The following is a 12,073-nucleotide window of genomic DNA, read 5'->3' as shown; positions in this document are numbered from 1 at the left end:
TGAGGTTCTATTATCATCAATACAAGTATAGAATAATATTATTCACTGAAAATTTGAGATTAGATGGCCAGCAAATATATGAACAAGTATTCAGCATCTTTAGCAATAAGGGAAATGCAAGTCAAAACTACACTGAGATGTCGTCTCACCCCAGGTAGAATGGCAGTCATCAAGAATACAAATAATAGTAAATGCTGGCGAGGACATGGGGAAAAGAAACATTTATATACTGCTGTTGGAATTGTAAATTAGTACAACTACAACCACTATGGAAATCAGTATGACAGTTCCTGAAAAGACGAGGAATGGAACCATCTTATGGTATACCACTCCTTGGTTTTTATCCAAAAGAATGAAAGTCAACGTACCATAGCAATACAAGCACATCACAGTATCCAAGCTATGGAGCCAGCCTAGGTGCCTGTCAACAGATGAATGGATAGGGAAAACATGGATTGTTATTCAGAAGAGCAAAATTATGTCACTTGCAGAAAATGAATGGACTATGAAGCATTCTGTTAAGTGCAAACAGACTCAGAAAGCAAGGGTCTTCCTTTTTTCTTATATGTAGAAGCTGGAGAGAAGAAGTGGGAAGAAAGTGAGGGAATCTAATGAAAATAGAAGGGAAACCAGTATAGTAGAAGAAGAGAATCAAAAGTAGGGAGGAGAGGAGGGAAAAGAGAAGTTCTAGGGAATGAAGTTGACCACATCGTGTGTATATATAAATATATCCCAGTGAATCCCATTATTTTAAATAATGATAATGTACCAATATGAATTTTTTTAAAAGAAAGTTCAAGATTTAAGAAAAAAAAATTTACAGTTATACATGGGCACAAGACCTTTATTTTATTTGTTTATTTTTACGTGGTGCTGAGAATTGAATCCATGCCTCACACGTGCAAGGCAAAAGCTATACCACTGAGCTACAACCCCAGCCGCATCAAAATTTTGAGCTCTTGTACAGAAAATGAAAGGATTGGAGTTGGACTTAGGAAAATTAATTTGCCCAGACTATGAGAATTAAAAAGAAACAATCAGGTTAGAAATACAGAGATGAGAATACCCAGAGCACTTTGGGTTAAGGATTAAGAAGCAGTGAAGAAATAATATAAAACATTTCATTGTTTTTGGGGAAAAATAGCTGTTCTTTAGATTTTGTCTTATTTTTTGTGGCACAAGATAAATACAGAGTATTTGGGGGGTAAATATTTTAGGGAATACTAGCAACTACTACTTTATGTTTCTTTTCCTTAAAGTAGTAGTCATTATTATGTAATATTGGAAATAAAGTTCCTTACAGCGATATATCAAGTCCTATTGTATTCTTTATTAGAAATTACATTGTAAAGGAGTTTAGACTTAAGGTATGTTAAGTCCTCGGATATGCATATATAGTAAATCATCATTCTGTCATTGGCTTGCCTGAGGAAACTACCACTCATGTTGAGGAAACATCATCAGGAAAAGGAAAAGGGGTCTCTTGGCATGATTAGCAATTTGTCATTTTGACTTTCCTCTTCCACTACCTCATGGGTCATAAAGGTCATTTAAAAAAAACACAAAAATGATTTATATGGAAATAATTATTCTGTTTGGGGGAAATTTTCTCCTCTTTGGTCTTTCAGCTCCTTGCTTTGTTCTTAGATTTCATAATCTCCTGTACTTATGGTTCACATCTGTCCAGGTCAAGTGAATGCTGCTAAAGCAAACAGTTACTTTTTTAGATGCAAGCTTAAAAAATCCTCAGAGCATGTATGTTTGTGCTTTACAGAGCACATTTAGTTCTTTCTGACACAGTTGCTTTGTCAGTTGAACGATTATGTAAGAAAAAGACCTTCACAACAAATTTCTATGCCCTTACTGCTCAGCCTTCTTGCTTAATGTTTGGGGGAAAGGAGGTTGGTAGTGGCTATCCTGGTTTCATTATTTGAATTCTCCACAGGCACATATGTTCTATTAAGGAATAGAAATTTGTGTGATCTCTCTTGAGGCTTTTATAGCATTTTAAATGGCAAAATAAGCAAGATTGTCATCGGGTAAGCAATTATACTTTTGTCGGTAGATTTATACTTTCAAATAGGTGGAGAAGTCCATATGAGTAAATTCAGTCTAGCAAAAGTCAAATGTGAAGCTTTGGAATTTTACATTTGTAGTTACATTTTGGAAAGAGTCAAGTGGAAAGGCCAGTTGAAGCAAATATTATGTGTATTTGTTTCCCGAAATATTATATGTATTCTTGAAATATAATAGTATAGCTATTGTTAATTCTTACCAATATTTGATATGTTAATTTTATGTTAAAAAGTATGATGCCTTTCACATTTAAATCAGTAGACAAGAATTGTCTGTAAAAATTTAATTTAATACACTTAGGTTATTCCTATAGTTTTTTTTTTTAATATCAGCTTTCTAACACAGCAACTTCGAATTCAAAAGTTCTTTGAGCAGTTAGCTTTAATAAACAGTAGTAGGGTCATTTGGGGTGGTAGACATAATAATGTCAAGTGAAAAGACTGTCAGTATAGTCTTTTGAAGTATATGCTTCTCTCCCCTGGTGGATTTGGTAATACAAAGTGAGTAATAGATTATTGGCATTTGCTGATAACACATTCATGAGGCAGTGTAATGTGATTAAGGCATAAATTTTGGAGTCAGAGTGCCTGAATTCAAATCCTTTGTTTGCTACTGGCTGCCCATATCTTAAGCAAGTTACTTAATTTCCCTGAGCCTCTGTTTTCTCATCTATAAAAGAAATAATAATAGTAGCTATTTGTAGAGTTACAGTGTGTTAAATGAATTCACCTGTTAAGCACTTAGAACAATATCTGGCATGTGACAAGTGTTATGTGAATGTTTTTATTGTTGATAGGAGAGAGTTGAAGATTCATGACATAATTTGTAATTGATGAACCACATATTTGAATTACAGAGCCGCTAATGTAAGAGTGAAGCAATTGCTGATGATATAGGTGAAAAGATTTTAAAATGTAGTAGACTGGCACAGAATAGGGAATCAATTTATATTTATTATACAAATAATGGAATTAATGAATGAATAAAAAGTAGAAACAAAAGAAAAAAAATAAAAGCTTTGTCTAACTGTGTTTTGAAGGAATTTCCTGTATGTATAGCACCAGTAATATTGTAAAGAAATAATTTAAATATTTCAGTTAAACTTTGACTACATTCTGTGGAAAAATAAATTTTTGTCAGGGCAGTGAGTTTTTTATGGCTATGGCTACATGAAAGTTGGCAAATTCTCCCCCCCTAAAATAAATATAAAAGTTGAAAAGAATTGGTAAAAACAGTCACTCAGTGATCTGGAAATTGATCAAAGGATACAGTAATCTGAAAAGTATTTATGTTTGAAAAATAGTTGAATTTTAGGAAAGAGGAGTGGAACTCTGGCATTCTTGACTCAATCTGTTCCAGTCTCCCCTCCTTCTTTGGTCAGGTGCAGATTTCTGCCAGGGTGGGGGCAAGCCATGGGGACCAAACCCAGGGCTGCCTGAATGTGCATAGAAACAGGGAAAGGGCCCAGAGGAAAGTGTTAGCCAGGATAGACTTGGTTTAGTGACCTGAACTTTGAAAGCATTTTCTTGCTCACCGGCAGAGGACAGAAGCTTGAATGGCTGAAGCATTTGAATATAACCTCCACTCAGTCATTGAATGACCAGTTAGCTGTGCAGTCATGGGGGGACCCTGAGGAAGGTGAGCATAAAAATAAAAACTAGAAAAGAAAAAATTAAAGCAGCAGAGATGTCAGCAACTACACAATCCAGTACAGGGGTAGGTGGCTTAAAAGATTTACAGATCAAGCTGAAGAAAGCTACCAAAGAAACAGACCAACAGCAATAGTAATTTTCATGGGAGAATATCAGATTCCAGAGTTGCTGAAATATATTATCTAAAATATCCTGTTTTCAGAAAAATGTAATATAACACAGGAAAAAAGCAACCAATAGAAATTGTCTCTGAGTGTTCCCTGATTTTGGATTTAACAGATAAAGACATAAAAGCAGCTATTGTTAATATTTTCATGAAATTACAATAAATCACGTTCAAGAATTAAAAGTATGACAACAACGAATTAACAGAGATTCTCAATAAGAAGGTAAGAAATTGTATTTAAAGGAGAACTAAATAGAAGTCTTAAAGTGAAAAGTATAGTAAGTGAAATGAAAAATTCACTGGAGCAACTCAATAGAGAATCAAGAACTGAGAATTTGAGAAGAATCAAGGAACTTGAAGATAACTTTATAGTTATTATTCAACTGAAAAATTCACCAATATACATAAAATGGGATTCCAGTAGGAGAGGAAATTGGGAAAGGAGCAGCAAAAATATTTCAACAAATGTGTCCAAAATGTCCACGTTTGATGGAAAACATTAATTTGCATCAGTAAAACTCAGAAGACCTTACGTAGAGAACTAGAAAGCCACACTAGTCAACTGTTGAAAGAAAAAACAAAGGGGAAGAATTTTAAAGTACCAAAAAAAAAAAAAAGCAACTTATCATATAGAAGGAAGTATTCATGTCAGACTTTTTGTCAAAAACAGTAGAGGTCGGAAGACAGCAGAATGACATGTTGAAAGTGCTGGAAGGCATTAATAATCAACAAGAACTCAGCAAATTTATTTTTTAGAAATGAAGATGAAATAAAGACATTCCCAGTTTCAGAAAGAGTCAGGTAAGTCCTGGAGATTTACCTTATTAGAACTACTACAAGGATTCTTTTAGCATGAAAGGGAGTGACACCAGGTAGGAACGCAAATCTAAAAAGGAAACGAAGACACTGGAAATGGTGGATATGAGTTAATAGAAAATCCTATACCTTTTTTCTTATTTCTCCACATCTTTTAGAAGACATAAATTATATGTACCAATAAATCCATGCTGTTGGATTTATAACATATAGATGCAATGTTGAACATACGGTTTTCCCTCTGTATCTGTGAGTTCTGCATCCATGGATTCAACCAACTACAGATCAAAAATTTTTCAGAATTTTTGAATGTTCTCTAAACAATATGGTGTAACAACTATTTTCATAGTATTTACATTGTGTCCTAGTAATTACCTATATTATAAATAATCTAGAGGTGATTGAAAGTATGTGGGAGTATGTACACAGGTCATATGCAAAAACTGTGCTGTTCAAAATGAAATGCACATCTCTGGGTTGTGATATTCACTTTGGGTCCTGGAACCCCTGTAGATGATAATAATAGACAAAATAAGGGGGGGGGGAATTGGGCTAGAGTGTGAAAAAAATTTCTGCCTTTCACTGGAATTAAGTTAGTATTTTTCAGAGTAGATGGTAACCCCCCACCCTCAGAAACAAAATAGTCAAAGAAAATTAGGAGAGGAGATAAATTGATACAGTAAAAAATATTTAAAAGAAGGCACTAAAGGAGGAACAAAAATGGTGTATATAGAGAGAATGAGTAACAAAATGTCAAACATGATCTGCTACATCAATAATTACACTCAAAGTGAATGTGTGAACATGCTCACAAAAGGCAGTATTAACAGGGATATAAAGTAAGATTCAGCTGTCTTCTATGTACAAGATACATTTTAAATCCAAAGACACACAAGTAGGGCTAAAGAAAAAGGACAGGAAAAGATAACCCATGCAAACAGTAACCATAAGAACTGGAGTAACTGTCTTAAATATCAATAGAACTGGCATTAAAGCAAGAGAATTACTAGAGATTGACAGATGTTTCATAATAATAACAGGGTCAACACATAGGGAACTGGAGCCATTACAAATGCATATGCACTACTAATAGCCTCAAAATAACAACAAAATATGAATTAATTAGAAGGAAAGATAGAAAATTCAGTATTAATACATGAAGGCTTCAGACCTCATTCTTGATAATTGATAAAAAATTATCAAGGATATAGAAGATTCAAATAATGTTATTAAACAGTTATAACTGCCATATATAAAAACATTATCCCCAGCACCTGCAGAATATATGTTCTTATTAAGTGCATATAAAATAGTCTCCAAGATGGATCATATAGGTTATAGAACAGGTTTCGTTTTGTTTTGTTTTGTTTCATTTTGTTTCTTTATTTTCTTTCTCACCAGGGATTGAACCCAGGGACATTTACCACTGAGTCACATCCTCAGCCATTTTTATTTTAAGACAAGGTCTTGCTAAGTTGCTTAGGTCCTTGCTAAATTGCAGAGGCTAGCCTTGAATTTGTAATCTTCCTGCTTCAGCCTCCTGAGCCACTGGGATTACATGCATGAGCCACTGGGCCCAGCAGTTTCAATATTTTTAAATGGATTGAAATCATACATTGTACTCTGAACACAGCAGAGTTAAGTTAGAAATCAACAACAGAAAGAGATCTGCTAAATTCACAGATAATTGGAAATTAAATAGTGTACTTTTAATATCTTATGAGTCAAAGAAAAAATTCCAGGAAAAGCTATAAGATGGGAATAGCTGAATGAAACTTAAAATACAGTATGTCAGAATTTTTGGAGTGCAGCTAAATCAGTTAATGAGGAAAGTTTATGGCTTTAAATACCTACCTCAGAAAAAAAGAAATCAAAATTTAAGCTTAAATCTTAAGAAACAGTAAAAAGCAACTATAAAAAGCAAAGTAAATCTTGGGATGGGGATGTGGCTCAAGCGGTAACGCGCTTGCCTGGCATGCATGGGGCGCTGGGTTCGATCCTCAGCACCACATAAAAATAAAACAAAGATGTTGTGTCCACCAAAAACTGAAAAATAAATATTTTTTAAAAATCTCTCTCTTCTCTCTCTCTCTCTCTCTCTCTCTTTCTCTTTCAAAAAAAAAAAAAAAGCAAAGTAAATCTAAAGAGAACAAAGGAAGCAGAAATCAGTAAAACTGAAAAATGAGAGAAAAAATCAAGGAAATTAAAAGTTGGTTCTTGGGGCTGGGGATGTGGCTCAAGCGGTAGCGCGCTAGTCTGGCATGCGTGCGGCCCGGGTTTGATCCTCAGCACCACATACCAACAAAGATGTTGTGTCCGCCAAAAACTAAAAAATAAATATTAAAAAAATATTCTCTCTCTCTCTCTCTCTTAAAAAGAAAAAAAAGTTGGTTCTTTTTTTAATGAATTAATGATTATACACTAGCCAATATTTATTAAATACTATGAGTCTAAGTACAACTATTTAGACATTTAATCTTCCTAGCTATGATATAGATAGATAGCTATTTATAAATTAGAAATTTTTAAAATAATATTTTTATTGATGCAGTGTAATTATACACTATACATTGGAATTCATTACACCATATTCATACATGCATAATTGGACAATCTCATACCTCAGTACTTGCCTTTCATTTCCCTCCTCTTCCCCAATTTGCTTGCTGTACTATACTGATCTTCCTTCTATTTTTATTTTTTAGTTAGTGCTTGATAATTATTTAAACAGGCAGGACTCATAATGATATGTTCATACATGGACCCCAGTACTTCCCAGTACCCCCCTCTCAATCCCCTTCCTCTACTCTATTGAGTCTTCCTTCTGTTTTCATTAGATCACTTTTTAAAAATTGTTTCCTTCCCCGTACCTCCCCCTCTCTGGTTTCCACATAGGAGAGAACACATTTGACCTTTGACTTTTTTTTTTTTTTTTTTTTGAGTCTGGCTTATTTTGCTTAGCATTATGTTCTTCACTTCTATCCAGCAAATGACAATTTAATTTTTCTTCATGGCTGAATAAAACTCCATCGTGTATACATACCACATTTTCTTTATCTGTTGATCTGTTGACATGTACCTCTGCTGTTCCCACAAGTTGGTTCTTTGAAAAGATCAGCAAAATTGGGAAACTTCAGTTGACTAGACTATACATGAAAAGCAAAGAACCTAGAGCACTCAGAACAATAAAGAGAAGAACAAAGTTGGAGGACTTAAACTAGCTGATTTCCACACCAACAGTAATTAAGACAAATACATGTTTTTAAGAAATGATGCTGGAAAATTAAATATTCACATGCTAAAACCAAAATGAATTCGCACCTTTACTTCATACCATATGCAAAAATTGACACAAAGTAGTTCATAGACCTATTTATAAGAGCTAAAACTATAAAAATTATAGAAGAAAATAAAAAATCTTATGACCTTCCTTGGGTTAAACAAAAGTTAATTATATATGATACCAAAAGCATGATCCATAAAAGGAAAATTTTATAAAATAGACTTTATTAAAATTAAAAACTTGCACACTTCAAAAGACCATTAAGAAAGTGAAAAGTCACAGGGAGAAAATATTTGCAAATCATGTACTTGTATTCAGAATATATAAAGAACTCTTTTTTAAAATTTGTTCTAATTAGTTATATGATGCAAAATCACACCAATTGCGCAATCATACATGTACATAGAGAATAATGCCTGATTCATTTCACAATCTTTCCCCTCCAACCCCTCTTTCCCTCCCCTCACTCCCTTCTGCCCAATCCAAATTTCAAAGTTCCTTCATTCTTCATGAGCGCCCCCAGCCATTATGGATCAGCACCCACATATATATCAGGAAAAACACTCAGTCTTTGGTTTTTGGGGATTGGCTTATATTTTGCTTAGCCTGATATTCTCCAGCTCCATCCATTTCCCTGCAAATGTCATAATTTCATTCTTAGAAAATATAAAGAACTGTTGAAACCCAATAAGACTATGGCATTTGCAGGTGTGACTTATCATTATGTACAACCAGAGGAATGAGAAGTTGTGCTCCATTTGTGTACAAATGCATTATACTGTCATGTATAACTAACTAGGAGAGAGAGAGAGAGAGAGAGAGAGAGAGAGAGAGAGAGAGAGAGAGAGAGAGAGATATGATATTTCACCAGGGAAACTATGTGAATGCCCAATAAGGGCATGAAAAGATGCCCAATATTATTAGTCATTAGGGAATGCAAATTAAAGCCCTAATAAGAGATCACTAATACCCACTCAAAGGGCTGTTATCAAAAAGACAGATCAAGTGTTACTGAGGTGTAGAGAAACTGGAACCCTTATACATTACTGATGGAAATGTAAATGGTATAGCCACTTTGGAAAAATCTGACAATTTTCTTTAAAATTTTGCACAAACTTTCTATGTGACCCAGCAATTCTATTCTCAGGAATGTACTCAAAAGAAATGAAAACATGTATCTACACAAAGTAATCTAATTTAATTATCCATTAAAACCCCAAACTGGAAAGTCCAGAGGTCCTTTAAATGGTGAATAGATTAACACTATTTATATCCAAACAGTGGAATACTCTTCAGAAATAAAAATTTGCTAAGGGAAGGAATCTAACTACAAAAGGTACATATTCTATGATTCCATTTATGTGAAATGTTCAGAGAAGACATGATAGAGGCTGAAAATATACCACTGGTAGCCTAGTGCTGGGGATGGGAGTCGGAATTAACTGTAGATGGCATGAGGAAATTTTTTGGGTTATAAAGTGTCCTAAACTGGATCATAATCATGGTTGATCAATTCTGAATTTACTAAAAATAGTTGAATTATATACTCTCAACAGATGAATTTTGTATTATATAGATTGTCCCTCAGTGAAGTTATTAAAACAAACATTTGAGGATACATGAATGTTTCAAGACATATTCTTCCAGCATGCCCAGGGTCCTTATATAATTGTATATGATTACTTTTATTCTCTAATATTAACAGTACTGTTGTGTATGACATTATTAACCTATTTTATATCTGATTCTTATTTCTGAGAAAATTAAAGCCATTCATTTATTGCATTGAATTATTTCATTTGAGCCAGGGTAATTTTTTTAAAAAAAAAAGTTATTTAGGGATACAAATTACCTTATTGAGACTTTAGTTACAGTTTATTCCCAGTGCATTATAGTTAGGAATTGAAAAGACTTATTGTGTCTCCCAAACTTCTGAATCATGAAGGAAGTCACTGTCTGAGAGTGGAGTGCAATATTTAATTAGTGTCATTACTTTGGGAGTAGGAAATTGATCCCATCATACTATTTGAAGATGAGGGGAACATTACTCAGGGTCATGTTTCAAAACAGTTGAAAAGCTATAAGCTCAGTTCAGATATCCCACAGCCCTTCAGCTGAGGTGGTGTAGGACATAGCTCCCTTTCAAGAAAACATAGGCAGTTAGCTACATCAAGTCTATTTGTCACTGAGGTTGAATTTAGAAGTTCTCTCCTTTCATATATTTTATTTTCCTCTGCTCTACTAGTTGGATTCCTATTACTCACTAAATCCTTCTCTTTTAGCTCTTGCAGTTCAACCCTCTGGAACGTCTGGGTGCTGGTGTTGCTGGTGTTGAAGATATCAAATCGCATCCATTTTTTACCCCTGTGGATTGGGCAGAAGTGATGAGATGAACACATGCAGGATGTTTTTCACACATTGTGATCTTCTCTGTACTAGGCATCTCCAGCACAAAAGCAGTCTCGCTCATTTATGGAGCACCAGAGCATTGGATAAAGACCTTTATTAGGAAATCAGGGGAAGAGCCGGGGTAAAAGTGATTCATTTACAGTTACCACCTGGACAAGATATTAGCTAATTTTGTCAGTGGGTATTATATACATGCCTTTAACCAAGGTATGAATTAATTTAATCTACATTTAGGATTGCAGTGCATTGCAAACCCAACTGAAATAGGAATGTCCTTCAAGAAGTTCCTCTGATTCAAAGCTCTACATGTAGGATTTTACTTGAAAGAAGTACCTTTACATGGCAGCTAAGAATGCCTTCTGCTAACCAGATTGGTTTCTAAGACCCAATTAATATTTACTGAATAATACACTAAAAGTGCTTCATGAACAGTGTCATCTGTGGGCTTAAAATAGGAAAAAAATTATATATGTGGAATGTCTGAAAGGGAGCCTGTACCATAATGCTATATAGTTAATGCATTTGACTGTGGTCCCAGATTATTTCTGTGAGGAGAAGACACTTCATGTTGTGAGCTTTGAACTTTGTTGGTTAATACTGCTCATTAGAGAGGGTTCAGATAAACACTCACTTCTCTCTCAACCTCATCTTCCCCTGTCTTCCCATTCCTGCACCTTTTGCTTATTCTCTCATATTCTGTTCTTCCTACTCTTTTTAACACATGTGCAACAAAAAAGGGAAGGGAGTATTTATTCCTCAAATTGTGTCAACATAATAAGAACTAAGAAATCATGATATAAAATAAATGTGATAAAAATGTAGATGTGTCCTTTATTTAATAACTTAAGATTTAAAGAAAAAACAACAACAATTTTTTCCCTGTTCCTTTCCTTTTGGAATGTTATCAGTTTCTGCTGCTTGACTCCGTTTTACTTTTTAGGTTGGTATACTATGAACCAAAGGGTCTTGTCTAAATGGAATTAACGTCAATCCTGTTTTATTACTTAAAGTGATAAGATTTTTATATTTGAATTCCTGATCTGCTTGACATAATGTAGAAAGAATATTAGCATTAACACATCTCCAATCATTTTTATTTTTGTATTTGTAATTTCTTTATGTTGCTAAGATAGCTCCTGTAGTCATGCACTGTTTACAAAAATTCATACATATTAATGTGTTTTTTAAACTTTATCAAAAGAAGAAAGAATAAGGCACTATTTCTAAGATAGAAGCCACCAGAAATAATTAAAATTTTCTTCTTCTTCTTCTTTTTTTCTTTTTCTTTTTTTGCAATGCTGGGAATCAAAACCAGGATCTCACACATGCTAGGAAGGCATTTTACCATTGAGCTATATCCCCAGCCCCTGAAATTCTGTTTTGTTTTAATCTTTATAATTTTGAGATCTGTGTGAGAGCCCAGTACTCCTCCAAGAGCATCTGCACAGCATCCATCTGCCATCAACCAGGTCCTCCCATCAAATTAAATGGAAGCAGAAAATGCTTTAATGAAACAAAGGAAATGAGCAAGCACTTTTTCTTTTTCTATTATCCTACTCCTCTTTTTCCTTTTTGGTCCCCTTATAACCTGAATCCCAGCTGAAGGGCTGCAACAATACCAGGTTGGGGAGCAGGTCACCAGGATCATAGCTCACTCAAGATGACATCACT

At 34.2% G+C, this 12,073-nt stretch overlaps 1 protein-coding gene across 4 annotated transcripts in view; it reads left to right on the top strand.

The window, feature by feature from the left end:
* The window catches only part of Rps6kc1 (ribosomal protein S6 kinase C1), a 202,428-nt gene extending 190,914 nt beyond the window's left edge, over window positions 1–11,514 (top strand). The window contains exon 15 of one of the 4 annotated variants that reach the window (XM_026387436.2): window positions 10,276–11,514. In XM_026387436.2, the coding sequence (XP_026243221.2) occupies window positions 10,276–10,386 (111 nt within the window). In that variant the 3' untranslated portion in view covers window positions 10,387–11,514. The remainder of the gene's footprint in view (window positions 1–10,275) is intronic. The other 3 variants (XM_026387435.2, XM_026387433.2, XM_026387440.2) reach the window with 3 other exon arrangements.
* Window positions 11,515–12,073: the final 559 nt, after the last annotated feature.

This window comes from Urocitellus parryii, chromosome 9 (assembly GCF_045843805.1).
Source record: "Urocitellus parryii isolate mUroPar1 chromosome 9, mUroPar1.hap1, whole genome shotgun sequence".
In the NCBI taxonomy this organism is placed as follows: Eukaryota; Metazoa; Chordata; class Mammalia; order Rodentia; family Sciuridae; genus Urocitellus; species Urocitellus parryii.
This window is presented reverse-complemented; position numbering and strand designations above follow the sequence as displayed.